This window comes from Hyla sarda, chromosome 6 (assembly GCF_029499605.1).
Source record: "Hyla sarda isolate aHylSar1 chromosome 6, aHylSar1.hap1, whole genome shotgun sequence".
NCBI classification, from domain to species: Eukaryota; Metazoa; Chordata; class Amphibia; order Anura; family Hylidae; genus Hyla; species Hyla sarda.
Genome location: NC_079194.1, coordinates 297,281,837 through 297,305,344, shown reverse-complemented (window position 1 = coordinate 297,305,344; position 23,508 = coordinate 297,281,837). Strand labels below are relative to the sequence as shown.

At 45.5% G+C, this 23,508-nt stretch overlaps 2 protein-coding genes across 8 annotated transcripts in view; one reads left to right on the top strand and one right to left on the bottom strand.

The window, feature by feature from the left end:
• IFTAP (intraflagellar transport associated protein) overlaps positions 1-16,493 on the bottom strand; it is a 34,872-nt gene extending 18,379 nt beyond the window's left edge. The window contains exon 1 of one of the 2 annotated variants that reach the window (XM_056527908.1): positions 16,356-16,493. The gene's annotated coding sequence lies outside the window, so the exon portion shown is untranslated. The remainder of the gene's footprint in view (positions 1-16,355) is intronic. The other variant, XM_056527907.1, reaches the window with a different exon arrangement.
• RAG2 (recombination activating 2) lies at positions 13,678-23,508 on the top strand. Of its 6 annotated transcripts, none has more exons than XM_056527889.1 (3): positions 16,577-16,788; positions 18,784-20,282; positions 23,450-23,508. In XM_056527889.1, the coding sequence occupies exons 2-3, from the start codon at positions 18,789-18,791 to the stop codon at positions 23,462-23,464; spliced, it is 1,509 nt and encodes a 502-aa protein (XP_056383864.1). In that variant the 5' UTR covers positions 16,577-16,788; positions 18,784-18,788; the 3' UTR covers positions 23,465-23,508. The 6 variants fall into 6 exon arrangements, with proteins under 6 accessions (XP_056383862.1, XP_056383861.1, XP_056383860.1 ...); XM_056527884.1 differs by having other exon boundaries at positions 18,784-20,364; XM_056527887.1 differs by lacking the exons at positions 16,577-16,788; positions 23,450-23,508 and adding an exon at positions 13,678-13,698 and having other exon boundaries at positions 18,784-20,486.

The following is a 23,508-nucleotide window of genomic DNA, read 5'->3' as shown; positions in this document are numbered from 1 at the left end:
ATGCTGACAACCTAATGTGGGGGAACTGTGCTGAAAACCTAATGTGGGGAACTATGCTGCCAACCTAATGTGGGGGAACAATGGCGCATGTGCGAGATCTAAGAGGCAGAGAAGTAGGTATGGTAATAGGATACAAGGGCCGGCCAGACGGGTGAAAGAGGCATGTACCGCTCTGATAGTCTTGGAGACAGGGAGGGCAGGCAGGGAGAGCTGACCAATCCAAGCAGGCTTTGTATACAACAACCAGCCAATCACTGGTAAGGTACCATACATCATGGTAGAGGGGTAGTCTAGGTATATCCCAAACTCTATATTTTAACTGTAAAAGTTGGGAGTTGTCTTATACGCCCAGTCGTCTTATACGCCGTAAAATACGGTATCTCATTGCTTTCTTCTAAAGCAGCATTGTAGGGTAATCAATTGAATTTATTAGAGTTTAGTCTTTTTTTACACTCTATTTAACTCTGACCATCAATGACGTTCTTAATTTTTTTTTTTTAGATAAGTTACAAATATATCTTTCAGATGCTAATTCCGAGAAATAATATGACACCTGCCGCTTCCCATGCCTTGAGGGGTTTCACGTTGCGGCCATCTGAATCCAGGCATATTTTTACCTTCGCGTTACATGTGCTTGATCAAACGTCCTCTGGAATTAAACACTAGGGGGCATGACACGGAAAAAAAAAAAGAAGTGTTTTATGCTCTAGTGAGATCGGCATGCTCGCAGCCCCCTACTCACTTTCACCCCGCTGCTTGTTACCTTCTGCTAAGCCCCATATAAAAGTCTCATCCTTGCCTAAGCTCCTTTCGTGAAGACAAAGAGACATCTGTTCCAAGATGGCCCTTCACAGCCGGATATGTATCAGGTATGAAAATAATATTCCTCTGAAGATTGGGGAGAAAGACAAAACGCGGTCTTCAAATTTAGCTCTTGACATGATACAATAAAGGGGGTTTTTCATTCAAATGAAGTGTATATGGCCGCCGGAGGAGAAGACAATCCCGAGCGTACAGCCTCCATCCTCGAGCCTCAAGCCAACATCAATTACCAATCGCCGGCTGGGCATGTAAGAGGCGGCCTCCTGTTATGTGACACTTTTATTTAGCTGGGTGCCCTTCTCACCTATCTTTCATGTCGGAGCCTAATCTTGCTGCCGGTGCACAAAGGCGGACGCAATACCTTTTTGGTAATCTCTCTATGGGGCTTTGCAGAAGGCGAAAGAATGAGGAACCCAAGAGAGAGGCTCCTCCTGAGCTTATCCGTGAAACAAAAGATTTGTTAAGGATCTTACGAGAGGCGGCTTTATTCAACGCTGAAAGGAAATCTTGCCCTTTATTTCTTTAAATATTTATATACATTTTTTTTTTTTTTTGCCCAACATGGGGCCCTTATAGGAAAAGCGAAGAAAAGTTCTTCTCCTCAGAACCACAAAGTTAGAAGGAAAATTTCATTTGCTGCACCCGCTGTGAATTAAGACAGTATCGCATCTAAATGTGGAACATGTTTGCCGGGCCGGCAGGAAAGATGGATTCTTAACTCTCTCGTGGTTGACAAATAAGAAGTCTAGCGAATTTAGCTTCCATTTCAGAAAAATAGGTCAAAAGTAAAACAATTTCGACAAAAACACTTTAGTTTTTTTTGGGGGGCTAGACCGGCAGGAAAGGGGAGTTCTTGATTCTTGAACGCTTGAGGTTGACAAATAAGAGAGAAAGAAGTTCATTGAATTTAGCTTATATTTTGGAAAAATAGGTCAAAAGTTCTTTTTTTTTCTTCTTGGGGCTAGACCGGCAGGAAAAGTACATTTTTAAAGGGGTATTCGGGGATTTTTTTGACTATGCTATAGGGGCTGTAAAGTTAGTGTAGTTAATAATATAGTGTCTGTACCTGTGTGTGATGGTGGTCACAATTGTTCTGTGATTTTTGCCCCAAGGTTTATTTTTGACAGTGTACAAAATGAGTGTCATCTCAGGTTTTCACCGGTTGCAGTGCCGCCCGAGATATTACATCACTAATCAGGTGTTCAGAGGGAGCGCATCTTTGCTTCAGCGGGTGGATCGACCGCTGGGTGGGAGGGAGATCATTCTGCAATAATTGTAATTTTTGCAACAGATGGAGACACCCTGATCAGAAAACACTGGTCTATTGCAATGAAAGGGTCATAGGTGTGTTTCAATGGATGGGGTGGCTGACGTGTGGGACGGTGAAAAGGGACCTCACACTTACAAACAAGGAATTATGGGATTTGTAGTTTAAGGGAACAAACTCCAACAGAAAATAGCCAGTTCATAAAAAGATAGCTTCAGCGTTATGGTAATCTCATAACATAGCCATTGAGCCCCAAGACAACCACAGATCCTTCCTAAGCATGTCCATTATTGTCTGGCAGGTATGTACTAAAATCATCTTATTGTCAATAACCCTTTAACTCTCGTGGTTGACAAATAAGAGAGGAATCACTTGAATTTTATTTTTGGAGCTGAAATATTCAAGAGTAGAAAGATCTAAGGCTTGGAAATGTTAGGAGATGACTCTGAGTGGTAGAAGACTTCTTTCGATCAACGTTAATGGTAGATGGACTAAGGTTTCTTCTGGGCCCACGAGAGGGAGAGGATCTAAATTCAATTGACCTACTCTTAATTTCCTGGTAATCTCTGCTATCATATTGCTCATGTACACAGGACATATCATCAAGGTTATCTAATTCATCCTATAATAAGGATTCGTGGCCCTACTGGAAAGTGATTGTCCCCAAAGTGCCCTCTAAACTCATAAGGAGTCCATCCTTGTGTCCAAGCCTGGTTCAACCAGAGTATCTTGCGGAATGCTGGTCCAGTCAGAGTCTGGTAGGATGTTTTAGACTATAAGGGTACAGTCCCACGTACCGCTTACGCAGCATATATCTCGCTGCGCAAAATCTGCTGCTGCAGTGGGAAATTCTCTGCGTAATCCCACGTACCAATTACGCAGCGTATTTCACACTGCACAAAATCTGCTGCTGCAGCGGGAAATACTCTGCGTAATCCCTGATCACCATACACACAGGGCTTTCCGGCAGCAGCCCTATGTGTTCAGTGAGTTTTGGAGGCGGAGTCACGTGCCGATGTGACTGTGGTGTGCGGCCCCGCCTCCAAAACTCACTGCACACATAGGGCTGTCACCGGAAAGCCCTGTGTGTATGGTGATCAGGGATTACTCAGAGTATTTCCCGCTGCAGCAGCGGATTTTGTACAGCGTGAAATATGCTAATTAAGCGGTAAGTGGGACCATACCCTAAAGAACATGATAAATGAATGACTCCTGGTGCCCACTATTTTAACCCTATCCATGTTACCTACATAGTTAGTACGGTCGAAAAGACATATGTCCATCAAGTTCAACCAGGGAATTAAGGGGTAGGGGTGTGGCGCGATATTGGGGAAGGGATGGGATTTTATATTTCTTCATAAGCATTAATGTTATTTTGTTCCATGAATGTATCTAATCCTGTTTTAAAGCTGTTAATTGTTCCTGCTGTGACCAGTTCCTGAGGTAGACCATTCCATAAATTCACAGTCCTCACGGTAAAGAAGGCGTGTCGCCCTTTATATATATGAGAACCAGGAGTAAATTAGGGAGCACAGAAATAAAGCCATAGTTACAAAAAAAAATTGACAACATTCAGTGATTTACAGGTTGTTTGAATGGCGAGGAGGGCAACATTTTGGCTACAAATAGCCAACTGCATTGACCTCTCGGCAGCAAGAAGCCACCAAAGTATCTTCTGGAACGCTGATTGGGGACCTATAAGGGATCTGAGAAGAGGTTGAAACCAAAGAACTCCTGATACAGCAGCACATAACAGCCATTCCATTCTCAGGACTGTGGGGTCCCAGAGGTTGGGCCTTCACCTATAGTAAAGTGATGGAATATCATTGTCGTATACCATCAGAGGGAGGGGAATTTTCTTTTTAAAGGGGTACTCCATTGGCCAGCGTTCGGAACATTTAGTTCCGAGCACTGTGTGTGCGCTACAGGGGTCGGCCACGCCCCCTCAATGCAAGTCTATGGGAGGGGGCGTCAAGCCCCCTCCCACAGACTTGCATTGAGGGGGCGTGGCGTGATGTCACGAGGGGGCGTGGCCGGCTCCCGCAGTGTGCACACAGCGCTCGGAACTAACTGTTCCAAACGCTGGCCAGTGGAGTACTTCTTTAAGCTATGGCACTTACAACTACCTTTTTTGGACCACTCCAAATCTATTACCATATTTGCATACAGCCTCTATGCAAACCTATATGTTTCCCTGGTCACAGGTCTCACCTCTGTACTCCAATCCTGCTATCATGTGTTGTCCCCCCCCCCTTCTACACACTCTTCTTGTTCATCTACAGACATGACTACAGAAAAACGTTTAAATGCAAGTACCATTAAAATTCTCAAACTTTATTGAACACACTGGTAGGCCTGACGGGTTTCAACAGTTCACTGTCCTTAATCATGGCTTTAAAAAAAAAAAAAAACAACACAATAGCAATTGAAAATATTAATTTGACATTTTTTATGGATGTCTGTGCACTGTTTTTACACAGTTTGTATTATGTGTTTATCTTTTGATTTGCAATTGCTATTGTGTTTTCTTTTACCCATGATTAAGCACAGTTAACTGTCTGAAACCCGTCGGCGCTACCAAAGATGCGTTTTTACAAGATGTTCAGAAAAGTTTAAGAATTTTAATGAATCTCAGAGTCGGAAATCTTTTTGTATTTGTATTTAAATCCCCTCCCATCCAAGGGTTTTTTCAAGGCTCAGGCAAAATAGGGTTTGTCTGTAAAAAATAGAGACATATAGGTCAGTAAAGGAGCAGTGTGTACACAAAACGGTGGATTATTTTTCTATTTTATTTCCGAGAAGGTCAAGATTTTCATCCCTGTTTTCAGAAGTCCCCCTTCCTTTTTATGCCGCTTTTAAAGTAAAACCAGGTGGACGACGTTTCTTTGTCTTTACATTTTAGGAATAAAAAACTAAAAGGATTTTTTTGAACGCCTCTAAATATAAAAAAAAAGAACCAGATGAATGTATAGTTAATGAGAACATATTGCATTATTTATAGAGCATCACCGCAACATTATAATCAGATCGGACACTGCGCCTCATGCGACTTCACACGAGATCCCTCTTTGCAGTCATCCTAAATGAAGCGGCCGCCAAAATAATAATTTTTTCTTATTGTTTTAAGCGATAAGATTACTGTGGATGTTTGATGTATGAAACGATCAGTAAAGTAAGTATATGTATATATATATATATATATATATATATATATATATTTATTTTATTTTTTTTAAGTGGTACTGTAACTTAACAAAAACTTTTTAGAATTTAGCTCGGAAAATATGCTGCTGCAGCCTCCTATTGTTCTCAATGGGATTCTGCTGCACCACTCACACTACGGAATTTCCATGATAAATTCCGTACCCCAGACTCCACATCACATGTTCATTCTTTCGAATCCGCTTGGAAATGCATTGCCGTCTTATGAGATGGCGCATTTCTGAGAGGTTTTGCTAGTACCTGCCCCAGACAAAATCGCAGTGTGAATGAGCTCTTATTTTTTACTTAAAGGGGTACTCCGCTGCTCAGCGTTTGGAACAAACTGTTCCGAACGCTGAAGCTGGTGCCGGGACCTTGTGATGTCATAGCCCTGCCCCTCATGACTTCATATCCCACCCCCTTAATGCAAGTCTATGGGAGGGGGCTTGACAGCCGTCATCCCCCCCCCCCCCCATAGACTTGCTTTGAGGGGCAGGACTTTGGCGTCACAAGCTCCCGCCACCGGCTCCAGCGTTCAGAACAGTTTGGAAACACTGAGCAGCGGAGTACCCCTTTAAAGGAGTACTCTGCCCTAGACCTCTTATCCCCTAGCCAAAAAAATAGCACTAAAACAATCATAAAACAACACTTAAAAAAAAAAACACTATGCAAAAACTATTTTAAATGGAATGGAAGGAACAAAAATCAGCAGCTTTAACAGCTACAACGTATCTTTTCCAAACCAATATTTTATTTAAATAAAAAATAAAAAAAATAAAAAATCTTGAGTATTCTTCATTATTTTAAGACAGAATGCCATTGAAAAAAAAAAAAAGAAAACCATAAACCATAAAACCATCGTCTCACATCTGCATCAATGGCTCCATTTGGGGTTTCCGTCGCAAAGTCCGTTTATGAAAGACACCAAGGGATCCCGAGAGACCCCATTAATTTTAATGAGTTCCATCAGGTTTCCGTCTGGTGTCCATCATTTTGAAGGATTCTTACAGGACAGACAAAAATTGCTAAGATTTTTTGTTCCATTATTCAACGGTTTTTGCAATGGAGGACCGAGTGACCGACATCCACAAGATAGGGGATCAGTGTCTGGTCACAGGGGGTCCCAGAGGTCAGATCGCGAGAGTGGATTGGAATACGCACAATTCTACCATACAGTAAAGGCAATTTTACTCAGTGAAATAAGTATTTGATCCTCTATCAATCAGCAAGATGTCTGGCTCCCAGGTGTCTTTTATACAGGTAACAAGATTAGGAGCACTGTCTTAAAGGGAACACTCCTAATCTCAGCTTGTTACTTGTATAAAAGACACCTATCCACAGAATCCGTCAGATTCCAAACTCTCCACCATGGCCGAGACTAAAGATCCACTGCAGAGGTAGCTGGAGGGTCTTCCTCTTATCCCATGGCTGCCTGAATCTGCATTTGATTGAGCCTGCATTGAGTAGTCTCTACCAAACGAGTACAGAGCACACAGATCAATGTGGTTCAATAGAACTGCATTGATCTGTATGCGGAATCTAATGAATCCTTCTTAAAAGTGTGAAAAAAAAGGCCAATAAAATTTTAAGAAACACACATTAAAGTGGTACTCCGCTGCTCAGTGATTGGAACAAACTGTTGTGAACGCTAGAGCTGGCGCTGGAAGCTCATGACATTATAGCTTTGCACCCTCATGACGTCACGCCCCCTCAATGCAAGTCTATGGGAGGGGACGTGACAGCCGTCATGCCCCCTCCCATAGACTTGCATTGAGGGGGTGGGGTGTGACGTCATGAGGGGGCGGGGCGAAGACGTCACAAGCTCCCGGCGCTGGCTCCAGCATTCGGAACAGTTTGTTCCAAACGCTGAGCAGCGAAGTACCACTTTAACCCCTTCCGTATTAAAAGTTCAAATCGCCCCCCCCCTTTCCCATTTTCCATATAAAAACATGTAAATATAATAAAAATAAACATATTTGGTATCGCCACATGCGTAACTGTCCGAACTGATAAAAATAACAAATATCCTGTATCCCCAATGGCTGTCCGGGCATATAAAATATTTTTTTTTATATAATAACAATAATAATAAAAAATAAACATAATAGAATTAAATAATATTAATAATTATAAGTTTGAAAAAATCTAATAATAATAATAAGGGTACGATCACACTGCGGAATCTCCTCTCGCGGAATTCCACGAGCAGAGATTCCGTCAGGCGGCTGCCACTGAAAATACTTCGTCGGTAGGACCGCGGGGCACTGCGCCGTCACCATTGATGGTTACGCAGTACTCGTGGAATTCCGCACAAAGAATGAATATTTTCTTTCTTTGCGTTGAACAATTTCAGCGGTGGAATTGTCCGCCGCTGAAATTCCGCAGTGTGAATGGGTCTCGCGGAATTCCGCAGCGTGAACGTACCCTACAATTAATATAAAAAAATATTGCATTATACAAAATTAATAATTGTAATAACAAAAATTGTGATACCGTATATACTTGATTTTTCGTGCTGAAAACGCCCCCCTCGGCTTATACTCGAGTGAACAAAAAAAAATAAAAAAATCGCTTTAGGCATACCATGGGGCGGTGGGCCGGGCCATCCATCTTCACTGCAGGGACCATCCGCATTCCGTTGGGGAGGGTGAGCTTGTCCGGGCCATCCATCTTCACCGCGAGGCCTTCTGCTCCGCTCCAGGCCGTCCCCGGACTAGTGATGCTGCGTTGACGCTGCTGTGCAAGAATGTCCATGCTGAGCAGACATATGATGTCAGGGGCGTCCCTGTGCACAGACGTCTCCTACGCACAGACGTCCCTGCGTGGTGGCGTCAATGCAGCGTCACTAGTCCGAGGATGGCCCTAAGCAGAGAAGAAGGCCTCCTGGTGAAGATGGACGGCCTGTACCGGCTCACCCATGGACGGTCCCTGCAGTGAAGATGGACGGCCCGGCTCAACCTCCCTGGACAGTCCCTGCAGCTACTAGAGCAACAACTGGGGAGGTGAGAAGAAAACGACAGGGGGTCATATGGACAGGGAGGGATATTGACAGGGGGGTCTGGATGATGACAGGGGGTGATATGGACAGGGGGGTCTGGATGATTACAGGGGTGGGGGGATGATGGATGATGACAGGGGAGGGGGGGGATGATGTATTTCCCACCCTAGGCTTATACTTGAGTCAATACGTTTTTTCCTAGGTTTTTGGGGTGAAATTAGGAGCCTCGGCTTATATTCGGAGCGGCTAATACTCGAGTATATACGGTAATAATATTAATTGTAGTAATAATACTAATAAAAATTGGTATATTTTAAAGCACTCCATCCAGATTTAAAATGTATTTATGTTTATTTTTAGAATAATCATTTTTTATCATAAAATTATATAATAATAATAGTAATAACAAAAAATTATAAATTAAATAAAACATTTAATAATAGTAAAAAAACTCATATAATAATAATAATAATAATACTACATTCAATAATTCTAGTAATCATAATTAAAAGATTGGTATATTTTAAAGTGTTTGATTTTTATTTTTTATAATAATTTTTTTTATATTTGATGTGTATTTCCAGCTCCCTTGTATTTCTGTGCAGCATAATCCAGAGGATGTTTTCTTGCTGCACTCGGGGTCCCGCAGGTTTTCCAGTTATTCTATGGCTGGTTAACAAAACAATAACAACATTAAGATAGAAGGAGCAGATGTTGCCAAGTCGGCTGTGAACTAAAAACAACCTTAAAATATTCACGGGGGACGCCGTACGCTCCGACCGCAGAAACCACAACTTTCCACCCACCGGCCACCTTGCTGCACATTTCAGGAATAAACTTAGAAAACAACCATCATTCCAGAACGCAACGCTCGCCCGCTGTACCTCAATTTCTATACACGCCCCAGATCTCCAAAATTACCCCCAAAAAGCTAGTGTAAAACATATACACTGCTCAGATCTGAATGAATGAACTAATTGTATGAAATACTTTCGTCTTTACATAGTTGAATGCGCTGACAACGAAATCACACAAAAATTATCAATGGAAATCAAATGTATCAACCCATGGAGGTCTGGATATGGAGTCACTCAAAGTCAAAGTAGAAAACCACACTACAGGCTGATCCCACTTTATGTAATGTCCTTAATACAAGTCCCAATGAGGCTCAGTAGTGTGTGTGGCCTCCACGTGCCCGTATGACCTCCCTACAACGCCTGGGCATGATCCTGATGAGGTGGAGGATGGTCTCCTGAGGGATGTCCTCCCAGACCTGGACTAAAGCATCCGCCAACTCCTGGACAGTCTGTGGTGGATGGAGCGAGACGTCCCATGTGCTCAATCGGATTCAGGGGAACGGGCGGCCAGTCCATAGCATCACTGCCTTCCTCTTGCAGGAACTGCTGACACACTCCAGCCACATGAGGTCTAGCATTGTCTTGCATTAGGAGGAACCCAGGGCCAACCGCACCAGTATATGGTCTCACAAGGGGTCTGAGGATCTCATCTCGGTACTTAATGACAGTCAGGCTACCTCTGGCAAGCACATGGAGGGCTGTGCGGCCCCCCAAAGAAATGCCACCCCACACCATTACTTACCCACCGCCAAACCGGTCATGCTGGAGGATGTTGCAGGCAGCAGAACATTCTCCACGGCATCTCCAGACTCTGTCACATGTCCTCAGTGTGAACCTGCTTTCATATGTGAAGAGCACAGGGCGCCAGTGGCGAATTTGCCAATCTTGGTGTTCTCTGGCAAATGCCAAACGTCCTGCATGGTCTGCATGGTGTTGGGCTGTAAGCCCAACAGCCACCTGTGGACGTCGGGCCCTCATACCACCCTCATGGAGTCTGTTTCTGACCGTTTGAGTGGACACATGCACATTTGTGGCCTGCTGGAGGTCATTTTGCAGGGCTCTGGTGGTGCTCCTCCTGCTCCTCTTTGCACAAAGGCGGAGATAGCGGTCCTGCGGCTGGGTTGTTGCCCTCCTACGATCTTCTCCACGTCTCCAGATGTACTGACCTGTCTCCTGGTAGCGCCTCCATGCTCTGGACACTACGCTGAAAGACACAGCAAACCTTCTTGCCACAGCTCGCATTGATGTGCCATCCTGGATGAGCTGCACTACCTGAGCCACTTGTGTGGATTGTAGACTCCGTCTCATGCTACCACTAGAGTGAAAGCACCGCCAGCATTAAAAAGTGACCAAAACATCAGCCATGTAAAGCAAAGAGAGAGAAAAACAGGCGCTCCCCTGTGAAGAACCAACGGATCACAGGTGTGTGGGAGGGGGAGGGAAAAAGTAAGGCTCACCCTGCCAGGTTGTGCGTACTCCCACACAACCAAGATGTACGTTTGGTATGATGATCTCAGTCTGCAGCCTTCCCAGAATTGGCGTAGAGATGTGGGGTGAACTTCAGAGACGATGGGAATGTCGGCGCTAACCAAGGAGAGGACAATAGAGCCAGGTGTGTAACGAACAGATTTAATCCAATGCGACGCGTTTCACCGCGCTTGCGCGGTTTCATCAGGCATGCCTGATGAAACCGCGCAAGCGCGGTGAAACGCGTCGCATTGGATTAAATCTGTTCGTTACACACCTGGCTCTATTGTCCTCTCCTTGGTTAGCGCCGACATTCCCATCGTCTCTGAAGTTCACCCCACATCTCTACGCCAAAACATCAGCCAGGAAGCATAGGAACTGAGAAGAGGTCTGTGGTCACCACCTGCAGAACCACTCCTTTATTGGGGGTGTCTTATAATTGCTAATTGCCTATAATTTCCACCTGTTGTCTGTTCCATTTGCACAACAGCATGTGAAATTGATTGTCAATCAGTGTTGCTTCCTGAGTGGACAGTGTGTGTTCCCTTTATTTTTTGGAGCAGTGTACACAGCAAGGCTGTGGAGTCGGTAGATAAATGTTCCGACTCTGACTCCTCTGTATTAATATGCGAATGTATTTTATACATTCCTTGAAGGAAAGAAAGGCAACATACATGTCATTACCACAGGGCTACTGGCTGGGAAGCCAACAGTCTACTGTATTGAACAGTTTGTGTGCTGATCTGCTGCTGAAGATAGGCAGTGGGAGGATCCAGGAAGGGGCATTTATTATTAAACATGATTTCCCATAGTCATGTTTGAAGGGGTACTCCACCCCTAGACATCTTATCCCCTATCCAAGCGGAAATTCAGAAGTGTGATTGGGAGTGCAGAATCCCATAGAAGTCTATGGGCTTTTATTTGAGGCGAAATTCCGCAAGTGGAAATTCAGAAGTGTGAATTGGAGTGCGAAATCCTATAGAAGTCTATGGGCTTTAATTTGAGGCGGAATTCCATCATGTGAATAGACCCTTACAGTCCTCTCTCTAGTAATCCTTACATTACCCTCTGTCCCCCGTGAGGATTTTTGCGCAGTCCTTCTGTATTCTGGAGCCCAGAAAACAACAGAAGACATTTACTTCTCGAAAACCCTCAGAATTTGCATATAAACCACCGAGTTGTTGTGGTTAGTGCCGTCCGGGCCCCTCAGGAAGCTGAAGCTGGCACTGGTGTCGAGTAGGGAGCTGGGAGCCAATCAATTTTTCCAGTTGTTTTTCAGGACAGATTTTTTGGTGGAGACTATGTTGACTACAGAAAACTTGTCAATTTTTTAAAATAATCTTTTTGTTTTTTAACTTATTTTTCAACTGTCAAAAACCTGTTGTGGATCGGGGCTGGTGCTTCTAGTTCATAATAAGATAAACTATTAAAAAAAATTTAGGAGGTGGGTTATCCAAAAATTGTAAAAATAAAAAGATTAAATATAATAAAATAAAAAAGGATCTGATGGTGCTGGGGACCCCCGCGATCTCGGCTGCGGCACCCCAGACATCCGGTGCATGCAGCGAACTTTGCTCCGTGCCGGATGACTGGTGATGCAGGGCGGAGGCTCGTGACATCACATAGACTTGCATTGAGGGGGCGTGGCCATGACGTCACGAGTGGGACGCGGACGTGACGTCACGAGCCTTCGGCGCTGCTCTAAACGAACGCCGGGTGCAGCAGGGAGATCGTGGGGGTCCCTAGCTGCGGGACCCCCACAATCAGACATCTTACCCCCTATCCTTTGGATAGGGGATAAGATGTCTAGGGGCGGAGTACCCCTTTAAATAGGTCTGAGCAGCAATACCAGACATAACCTTTATGCAAGAGTGGCACTGTTTTTGGAGAAAACAAAAAAGAGATCTTTTTATGTAATCCTGGACCTTGTTGAATCCTGTGTTTATCATGCAAATTTTTTGCGCAAATGTACTCCAGTGACCGGCTGGCGTAGGAATGCATGCAAGCTTTTCGCCCAATTTTTTTGCCTTATCCAGGGACTTTCTCTCATTTGCGCAAATTTATGAAGTAGCGTGCACAACATAAGAACATTTTGGAAAACTGCACACTTGCGCTGCAGGTTTTGCTTTGCCCAAAAGTTTGCGCTTATCATCAATTCCCTACCACCAGTGTGTAGGAGGCCTTGTTTTATTTGCTTTTTTTCTATTTAATTTTTTATTTAAAAATTTTTTATTATTACGGTATTTTTTTTTTTGTATGTGTGTGTTTAAACTGTCACAGTTTCTGGGTAAGGAATACGGTAGGTTTAAAAGAAAAAATCTGCACTAACAATGAATTCTGCCGCCACGTGTGTACAAGGTCTTGTCTTATTTCCTTTACTTTATTTATTACATTTTTTATTAAAATTTTTATTATTGTGTTTTATTTTTATTTTTTTATTAAATATTTTTTGCTTTTTTTCTATAATTTTTTTTCTATTTTTTACTATTATTTTTCTATTTTTGTGTACAAGGTCTTGTTTTATTTGCTTCATTTCATTTATTAACATTTTTTATTTTACTTTATTTGCTTTTTTCTATTTAATGTTTTATTTTATTTATTATTATTGTTTTTTTATTATTATTATTATTTTTTTTTTGTGTGTGTGTGACAGTTTCTGGGTAAGGAATGGGTTAAAGTAGCTTCAAGCTAAAAATCTACTCTAACAACAAATTTGTGTTTTATTTTTATTTTTTTATATTATTTTTTAGTTTGTTTTATGTTTATTTCTTTGTTTATTATTATTTTTTTATTTTAGTTTTTTCTATTTATTTTTCTATTTTTATTTTCTATTTTATTTATTTTATATTTTAGTTTATTATTATAATTTTTATAATTTTTTTTTTTTTTTTTTAACTGTGACAATATCTAAGTAAGGAATGGGTTAAGAGAGTGAACTTTGGGTAAAGCGGTCACAGACGGTTACCCACATCATCGCTCGCTGGGGGGTGAGGGGGGCAACATCTGCTGAATGTGACTTTACAGCAGCCGTTCCTGGTGCATACAATACATTACAGGAGAGGATACGGAGGGGAGCGAAGACCCAGGTGAGTCCTAGAAGATTTTATATATATATGGATTATAATGGACATTAAAGCAGGGGTCTCCCCTCTAATCCCTGAATAACTACTTGGGGGGGAGGGGGGGGTCATATAAGTAAAGTCACATGAGGGCGTGGTCATGTGATTGTTCCCTGACACACTGCAACGGCTCTCCAGCTCTGCTAAAGAATGCAGCTTTTGTTTATAAAAAAAAAAAAGTCTCCAAACGTGTCCTCCAGCTGTTGCAAAACTACAACTCCCAGCATGCCCAGACAGCCTTTGGCCTTTAGCTGTCTAGGCACACTGGGAGTTGTTGTTTGGAAACAGCTGGAGGTACACTGGTTGGGAAACACTGCTTTAGGTGTTCAAAATATTAGGTCTGTACAAGTTTGCAGCGCTGGATGTAGGGGGATTTTCACACTCACTGACAGCAAGCAGAGATCTTGCAAATGGATAAGGAAAAGTTAGACAGAAGATATTAGAGCGTGGCCTGCAGAGATGATGTGAACAGAGAGGATGGAGGACAGGAGAGGATGGAGGACGGGAGAGGATGGAGGACGGGAGAGGACGGAGGACGGGAGAGGACGGAGGGCAGGAGAGGACGGGGGACGGGAGAGGACGGGGGACGGGAGAGGACGGGGGACAGGAGAGGACGGGGGACAGGAGAGGACGGGGGACAGGAGAGGACGGGGGACAGGAGAGGACGGGGGGCAGGAGAGGACGGGGGGCAGGAGAGGACGGGGGGCAGGAGAGGACGGGGGGCAGGAGAGGACGGGGGGCAGGAGAGGACGGGGGGCAGGAGAGGACGGGGGGCAGGAGAGGACGGGGGACAGGAGAGGACGGAGGACAGGAGAGGACGGAGGACAGAGAGGACGGAGGACAGGAGAGGATGAGGATGGAGGACAGGAGAGGACGGGGGACAGGAGAGGACGGGGGACAGGAGAGGACGGGGGACAGGAGAGGACGGGGGGACACGAGAGGACGGGGGACACGAGAGGACGGGGGACAGAGAGGACGGGGGACCGGAGAGGATGAGGATGGAGGACAGGAGAGGACGGAGGACGGGAGAGGACGGAGGACGGGAGAGGACGGAGGACAGGAGAGGACGGAGGACAGGAGAGGACGGAGGACCGGAGAGGACGGAGGACCGGAGAGGACGGAGGACCGGAGAGGATGAGGATGGAGGACGGGAGAGGACGGAGGACCGGAGAGGACGGAGGACAGAGAGGACGGAGGACCGGAGAGGACGGAGGACCGGAGAGGACGGAGGACCGGAGAGGACGGAGGACCGGAGAGGACGGAGGACAGGAGAGGACGGAGGACAGGAGAGGACGGAGGACCGGAGAGGACGGAGGACCGGAGAGGACGGAGGACGGAGGACGGGAGAGGACGGAGGACCGGAGAGGACGGAGGACGGGAGAGGACGGAGGGCGGGAGAGGACGGAGGGCGGGAGAGGACGGAGGGCGGGAGAGGACGGAGGACCGGAGAGGACGGAGGGCGGGAGAGGACGGAGGGCGGGAGAGGACGGAGGGCGGGAGAGGACGGGGGGCGGGAGAGGACGGGGGGCAGGAGAGGACGGGGGGACACGAGAGGACGGGGGACAGAGAGGACGGGGGACCGGAGAGGATGAGGATGGAGGACAGGAGAGGACGGAGGACGGGAGAGGACGGAGGACGGGAGAGGACGGAGGACGGGAGAGGACGGAGGACAGGAGAGGACGGAGGACCGGAGAGGACGGAGGACCGGAGAGGACGGAGGACCGGAGAGGATGAGGACGGAGGACCGGAGAGGACGGAGGACAGAGAGGACGGAGGACCGGAGAGGACGGAGGACCGGAGAGGACGGAGGACCGGAGAGGACGGAGGACAGGAGAGGACGGAGGACAGGAGAGGACGGAGGACCGGAGAGGACGGAGGACGGAGGACGGGAGAGGACGGAGGGCGGGAGAGGACGGAGGGCGGGAGAGGACGGAGGGCGGGAGAGGACGGAGGGCCGGAGAGGACGGAGGGCGGGAGAGGACGGAGGACCGGAGAGGACGGAGGGCGGGAGAGGACGGAGGGCGGGAGAGGACGGAGGGCGGGAGAGGACGGAGGCAGTCAGCAGGGAATGACAGGAGAGGATCAAGATTTAGGCAGTCAGTAAAGATGACTAAGAGGATGAGGATAGAGGAAGTCAGCAAGGATGCCCATATTGCTTAATACAGAGTTTCCCTATCAGGGTGCCTCCAGCTGTTGCAAAAACTACAACTCCCAGTATGCCTGGACAGCCGTTGGTCTCTCTGGAGACCTCTGTCCTATAACCTGTGCCCCTCTAGCTGTTGCAAAAAAAAAAAAAAACACTACAATTCCCATTATTCCAGACATCTGTAGGCCCACAGACCGCCATTATAAACAGTGTAAACCTAATAAACATTGACAAGGACCACAAGTCCCATCATGACCTCCCTTTACATCTGATCATCCAGAAATTCCTATAATCCAGCACTTGCTCGTTTCTCACACGGAATTGACAGATTATCCAGAGTTTTCTGCACTTGTACATTTTTACAATATAAAACAGCAAAATGCAGACTATACTGTACCACGTGGCCCTAAGCACTGAGGCACTAAAGGTCCCAGCATGCCCTTCCCGCCTTCTGTGATATCTTCAGCATACAACATACCTGACAGTCCCAGCACTACAGCAAGAGATCAGAAAGCAACATGGACGAAAGAGCCGTCCATTGTGGAGGAAACAAAAACGGCCGATGGGAAATGTAGTTCGTTTGTTCACAGAACGCTGGGAAGCAAGACAGAAAGAAACTACACCTCCCAGGAGGCATTGCGCTCAGAACGTCAAGTAAGCGTGCGGCGGTTGCTAGGTAACCCTCCCGTTTAACTCTTACTGAGCTGAGAAGAAGCAGCGACATGTCCAAAACAATAAGATTCACTGTATAAACCTGAACAAAACAGCAGGAATAACACATGAAGCAAAATAGCTGCCGTGTATGTGTCACATGTGCACATTTTAACCCCTTAAGGGCACAGCTAATTGTATTTATTTTTCCGCTTTCCTTTTTTTTATCCTCCTTTTTTTTGCAGGACCAATTGTAATCTGTAAGGGCTACTTTAATTTTACCCTAAAACTTACAGTAAAACTAAACATATATTACTATTGGGAAACTTTACTGTAAAACTGACACTGTCTCTTTATTCCATGGCTCAATACGATTAAAACGATACCCAATTTATATAGTTTTTTATTATTATTATTGTACTACTTTTACCCCCCTATAGGCCAATTTCCATTTTTGCGCTTTCGTTTTTTCCTCCTCGCCTTTTAAGAGACGTTACCTATTTTCCCATCCACAGGGCCATTTTGAAGGCTTGTTTTTTGCGCAACCAATTGTACTTAGTAATTAAACTTTTTTATTTTACCATAAAATCTATGGCGAAACAAAAAAAAATAGTATTTGGGATGGGGAATTAAAAAGAAAACCAAATTTTTGCAACTTTTGGGAGTTTTTGTTTTTACGCAGAGCACTTAATGGAAAACATGACGAGTTCTCCAAAATCTGTAGGTCAATGCGACTAAAACAATGCCCAATGGATATAGTTTTATTATTCTTGTACTAATCAGACTTTATGTATTAATCAAACTTTTTTTTTTTTTTTTTAAACAAAATCAGTATTTTTGTACTTAGTGCCAATTAAGAAAAGAGCCCACTCCCCTTACCCAGCCCACTGTCGACATTTTTTTCTCATCGGACCCCAGCGATCAACTGGCATATTTTACGTTCACCTTAGACACCGCGATAGGCGTTAAACGCGGCATCTAAAGGGTGAGGTCCCAGCTACTGTTAGTAGCCATCCCTGGCTCTCCAGCTGTTGCAAACCTACAACTTCCAGCATGCCCAGACAGCCAAGGCTGTCTGGGCATGCTGGGAGTTGTAGCTTTGCAATAGATGAAGGGCTACAGTTTGGAGACCTATGACAAGGGCAATGATCGATCAGCCAGGATACAAGTCATGTTCAATCCCGGCCACTGATGGCACTTTATCATGGCTTATTTTTGTGGGAGGAGCTATAGCTTTCATTGGTATCATTTTGGGGTTACATACATGGAAGGCCCAACTGGGTGGGTATTGTTAGGCCCTTGACCTCCCCAGCTAGGCTGCTACACCCACCCATAGGGGTGACCAATAAAGTGGCAGAGGGAGCTTCCATATGTCTGTTTAGACACTTAGATGCCTTTGTCAGCAGTGAACTTGGCATCTAAGGGGTTAAACAGCTGGGATCAGAGTTGTCTCCAATCCCAGATGTCTGGGCATCGCGTTGGAAAATGATGGCAATGATAAGGGTTCATTTGATTTCCACGTCCTTTAAGACCATGTGTATGGCACTTACAGCAAGCATGTGATGGGCACGTAGAATTGCATGCTGGGATGTTTAGAGCAAAATGGGTGCCACTTGTAATGACATCTTTGCTACCTATATAGTATATATTAGTATATAGGTATGCAGGTAGAGCATAGGTCAACATCACCACACCCACCCACAATCTGATCAAAGGTTCCATACTATGGAGTTCTTAATGGGGTACTCTGCCCCTACACATCTTATCCCCTAGTCAGAGCTGCTGCTCCCTGCTGCTCCCTGCTGCACCCGGCGTTCGTTTATAGCGTCGGAGACTCGTGACGTTATTGTCACGCCCCTCAATGCAAGTCTATGGGAGGGGGCATGACGGACATCACGCCCCCTTCCATAGACCTGCATTGAGGGGGCGTGGTCATGACATCACAAGCGGGCGTGACCTTGACGTCACGAGCCTCCGCCCCGCATCGCCAGTCATCCGGCACTGAGCAAAGTGCACCGGATGTCTGGGGTGTCGCAACCAAGATCGCGGGGGGTCCCCAACGGCGGGACCCTTGCGATCAGACATCTTAGCTCAGCTAAATATTATTGGCATATGGAGACCAGACGTTTATGACATCATAAGGTGCAAGTCCTGATGATGTCATCATAGACTATGCAAACCAGCGACCCAATGTGTAGTCAATTTTGTCCAACCATCCATGAAAATAATGGTAAACTACATATTGTCTTCTGCAGGTGTGATGGCCCTTCAGACATTAGCCGCTTCCAGTAACACATCCCTGATCCAGCCAGGATTCTCCTTGTTTCGGTTCGGAAGGTGTGTCTTTTTCTTCGGACAAAAGGGGTGGCCGAAACGTTCCTGCCCCACGGGCGTGTTCTTGGTGGATCTTAAAAACAACGAGCTGAAACTTCGTCCCATCACTTTCACCAATGAATCCTGCTACCTTCCGCCACTGAGGCATCCAGCCGTGACCAGTTTCTCCGACTGTTTAGACGGTGAATCCATCCGATATCTGGTCCATGGAGGGAAGACCCCAAATAATGAAGTCTCTCAGAAGCTCTATATCATCTCCATGTCCCCTTCCGTCAACAAAAAGATAACACTCTGCTGTTCGGAGAAGGATTTAGTAGGGGATATTCCCGAAGCCAGGTATGGCCATTCCATCAATGTGGTGCACAGCCGAGGCAAAAAGGCGGTAATGATATTTGGTGGAAGGTCCTATGTGCCGTTGAATCAAAGGACTACAGAAAAATGGAATAGCGTTGTTGACTGTCAGCCATTCGTCTACCTCATCGACCTCCAATTTGGTTGCTCTACCATGCACGCCATTAAGGAAATCCAAGATGGCGTTTCCTTTCATGTCTCAATATCCCACAATGACACGGTCTACATTATCGGTGGACATTCCCTGGAAAACAATTTAAGGTCTCCAAACATCTACAAGATTAATGTGGATCTTCTCTTGGGAAGTCCGGCTATTACTTGTAATATTCTAGAGTGCCGTCTGTCTTTTTCGAGCTCTATCGTAACCAGTACCTGTCCAGATGAATTTTTCATTGTTGGCGGCTATGAGTCCGACAGTCAGAAGAAGATGACTTGTCACAAAGCTCTTATAAGTAATGATAACATTGAATTTGAGGACGTAGAGCCTCCTGAATGGACGGGGGAAATTAAGCATAGCAAAACATGGTTCGGGGCCGATATGGGTCATGGAGTTGTACTATTGGGCATCCCAGGAGACAATAAGAACCAAAATTCAGATAGTAGCTATTTTTTCTACCTACTCAGTCACGGAGAGGAGGACAGTACGCTGGCTCAATCATGTAGCCAACGATCTCTCGACAACCAAGAAGACTCCATGCCTCTTGAAGACTCTGAGGAGTTCATGTTCAGCAGAGAAGGGATCATGTCCGATGAAGACACCTACAACGAGGACGACGAAGAAGACGAGTCCCAAGCTGGTTACTGGATCACGTGCTGCTCTGACTGTGATCTGGATATTAACACGTGGGTCCCTTATTACTCTACAGAACTTAACAAACCAGCCATGATCTACTGCTCCAGCCAAGGTGGACACTGGGTCCACGCCCAATGTATGGATCTCTCAGAAGATATGTTGATCAATCTGTCTGAAAACAACATCAAGTATTTCTGCCATGAACATATTAAGCTCGAAAGGGGTCTTCAAACGCCTAAGAAGATGACCCCCGTCACGAAACCATCGCTGAAGCGAGTAGGTCGAAAACCATCTGTCAGCAGAATGTCGCCAGCAAAGAAGTCTTTTTTTAGACGCTTGTTTGAGTAAAAAAACAGATGTAATGTGCTTCATGAAGCTTAGTTTGAGGGTAGTTTAGATATTCTTGTATAGCCATAATGACAGATTCTTCATATACTTATCTTTACACTGTCCTTTTTAATGGGAATCTGTCATCTGTATCACCGGCTCTAACCTGTCATACAGACTTGTAGTGCAGGTGATACTGATCAAAATGATACTTACCGCATCTTGATCCGTCGCTCCGTTCCACCGTAATTCATCTTTTTCTGTATATGCAAATTAGTTGCTTAGGGCACGCCTGGCTCCTCCATCTTTATAATCCCCCTTCCTGCTCGCTTGGTGTACGTTACTGTTCGGCATATGCGTGAAAAGGGTCGGCTTACGTCGTACGGCTGAGCTTCATTCCAGCGTCCTTGCGTGTCTCTACCCAGGGAACAGCGCATGCGCCGAACAGTAACATACACCGAACAAGTAGGGAGGGGGATGGTGAAGATAGAGGAGCCGGGCGGAGCGCCCACCCGGGAAGATGACATCACAGTGCCCCGAGCCGGGTTCGTAGCTCCGCCCGTGCGGTGGGCGCTCCACCTGGCGAGGATGACATCACAGTGCCTGGAGCAGGGTTCGTAGCTCCGCCCGTATGGGTGGAGCTACGAACCCTGCTCCAGGCACTGTGATGTCATCTTCACCAGGTGTGCGCTCCGCCTGCCTCCTCTATCTTCACAATCCCCCTCCCTACTTGTTCGGTGTACATTACTGTTCGGCGCATGCGCTGCTCCCTGGGTACAGGCACCCAAGGACGCTGGAATGAAGCTCAGCCGCACGCCGTAAGCCGACCCCTTTCGCGCATACGCCGAACAGTAACGTACACCGAGCGAGCATGAAGGGGGATTATAAAGATGGAATAGCCAGGCGTGCCCCAAGCAACTAATTTGCATATGCAGAAAAAGAAGAATTACGGCAGAACAGAGCGACGGATCAAGATGCGGTAAGTATCATTTTGATCAGTATCACAGGCACTACAAGCCTGTATGACAGGTTAGTGCAGGTGATACTGATGACAGATTTCCTTTAAAACACTGGTGAAAATCTGGTGCCCCTATTACCAACACAATACAAAACTGACCTTTGTGTCGGCAAAACTGGTAGAACAAACACCAATCTTTTCAATGTAATTATGCCAGAAAACTGCACCTTCACCAGTTTGTTCTACTGGGCCCAAACCCAAACGACCAAAGTTAAGCCTAGGCCTCACCCAAGAGACTAGGATAGTCGAGGATAGTCAAGGATAGCGCAGCTTGTGGTCATTTTGTGCCTCAACTAGAGGGCACTGTCTCACTGATGAGGCCTGTCTCAGAGTTTGCGGCGCATTGTGCTAAAGCAACAGTTGTATGGAAAAGTAATTGAGCCCTTTGGAATGGAGCACACTGAGTAAACATCCACAGTGCAAGGAGAAAAAAGTTAGTGAACTTTTGAACTCAATAACCTGTAGATAGATCCCTTCATAGCAGTAAGGATTTCTGGGATGCGTTGTGTTCAGCTTAAAGGGGTACTCCACTGCCCCAGCGTTTGGAACATTTTGTTCCGAACGTTGGGTTTCGGCTGCGGGGGTATTGACGTCACGGCCATGCCCCTAGTGGCGTCACGTCATGCCCCCTCAATGCAAGTCTATGGGAGGGGGCGTAACGGCTGCCACGCCCCCTCCCATAGACTTGCATTGAGGGGGTGTAGCGTGACATCACAACCCCTGAAGCCCGCACCCAGCATTCGGAACAAAATGTTCCGACCGCTGGGGCAGTGGAGTACCCCTTTAAGACCATGACACAGCATTCAGATGTTTTTTTTTTCTCCAACAATCCTTTAGTTGATATAGGCTGTATCGGATCTCATGACAAAGAAAAACTAGGCTGTATGGTCCGTCGCACAACAGACACCATTGAATTCCAATGAATCCCGTTGACTTTTAATGGGGTCTGTCAGGTTAAAGGGGTGCTCCGCTGGAAAACTTTCTTATTTTTATTTTTTAAATCAACTGGTGCCAGAAAGTTAAACAGATTTGTAAATTACTTCTACTAAAAAAATCTTAATCCTTCCAGTACTTTTTAGGGGCTGTTTTTTGGGGGGATTTCTCTTCTGTCACAACCACAGTGCTCTATGCTGACCTTTGCTGTCCATTTTAGGAACTGCCCAGAGCAGCATATGTTTGCTATGGGGATTTTCTCCTGCTCTGAACAGTTCCTAAAATGGACAGCAGAGGTCAGCAGAGAGCACTGTGCTCGTGACAGAAGAGAAATCCAAAAAGAAAAGCCTCTAATAAGTACTGGAAGGATTAAGATTTTTTTAATAGAAGTAATTTAAAAATCTGTTTAACTTTCTGGCACCAGTTGATTAAAAAAAAAAATAAATAAAGTTTTCCACCGGAGTAACCCATTAAGAGCTCCCTAAATGAAGCTTCAATGCAGATCACAGCCTAGCCTTACTAAGGTATTTTGTGCCATTGTCTGCGGTTGGCATCACCCAACATCCTGGTACGGTTCTTGAAAAGAACAGATGTGTCAGTAACCTGACTTTGTTTCATGAGTGAAGCCCATGTTGTCAACATGGAGGTTCAGTTATTTTTTTTCTCCCTGCACTGTGGATGTTTACTTACTGTGCTCAATAATAGACCCCAACAGTACTGTATACGTGTTAGAAGGTTAGATACATTGGGGGGAGATATATCTAAACCTGTGCACAGGAAACGTTGACCAGTTGCCCATAGCAACCAATCAGATCGCTTCTTTCATTTTTCAGAGGCCTTTTGAAAAAATTAAAGAAGCGATCTGATTGGTTGCTATGGGCAACTGGTCGACTTTTCCTTTGCAGAGATTTCGATAAATCTCCCCCATTGTGTTTGTCTATAACTTAGACTTGAATGAATGAGGCCAAAATTCGTGCAAGTTTTCACGGTTGACATGAAGGGAGACACCTCAATAATGTAGTAGGATTTGTTCTTTCCGTATATTTTGCCTGCAACATCCTATTAACTGTTTCATTACCATATATTCGGGGTGGATAGGTAACTCATTCAATAGGAGAGAAAGCATCCAAAATAACAGTATGACCTATGTATTTTTATTTTTTAGGAACCCCAGAAATAGGTATCAATGACCTCAGATCCAGACGTGATTTTCACCAACAATTT

What these genes read in the sequence shown, in the direction of transcription:
- RAG2 (XM_056527884.1), top strand. Translation starts at nt 18,789, where the DNA reads ATGGCCCTTCAGACATTAGCCGCTTCCAGTAACACATCCCTGATCCAG.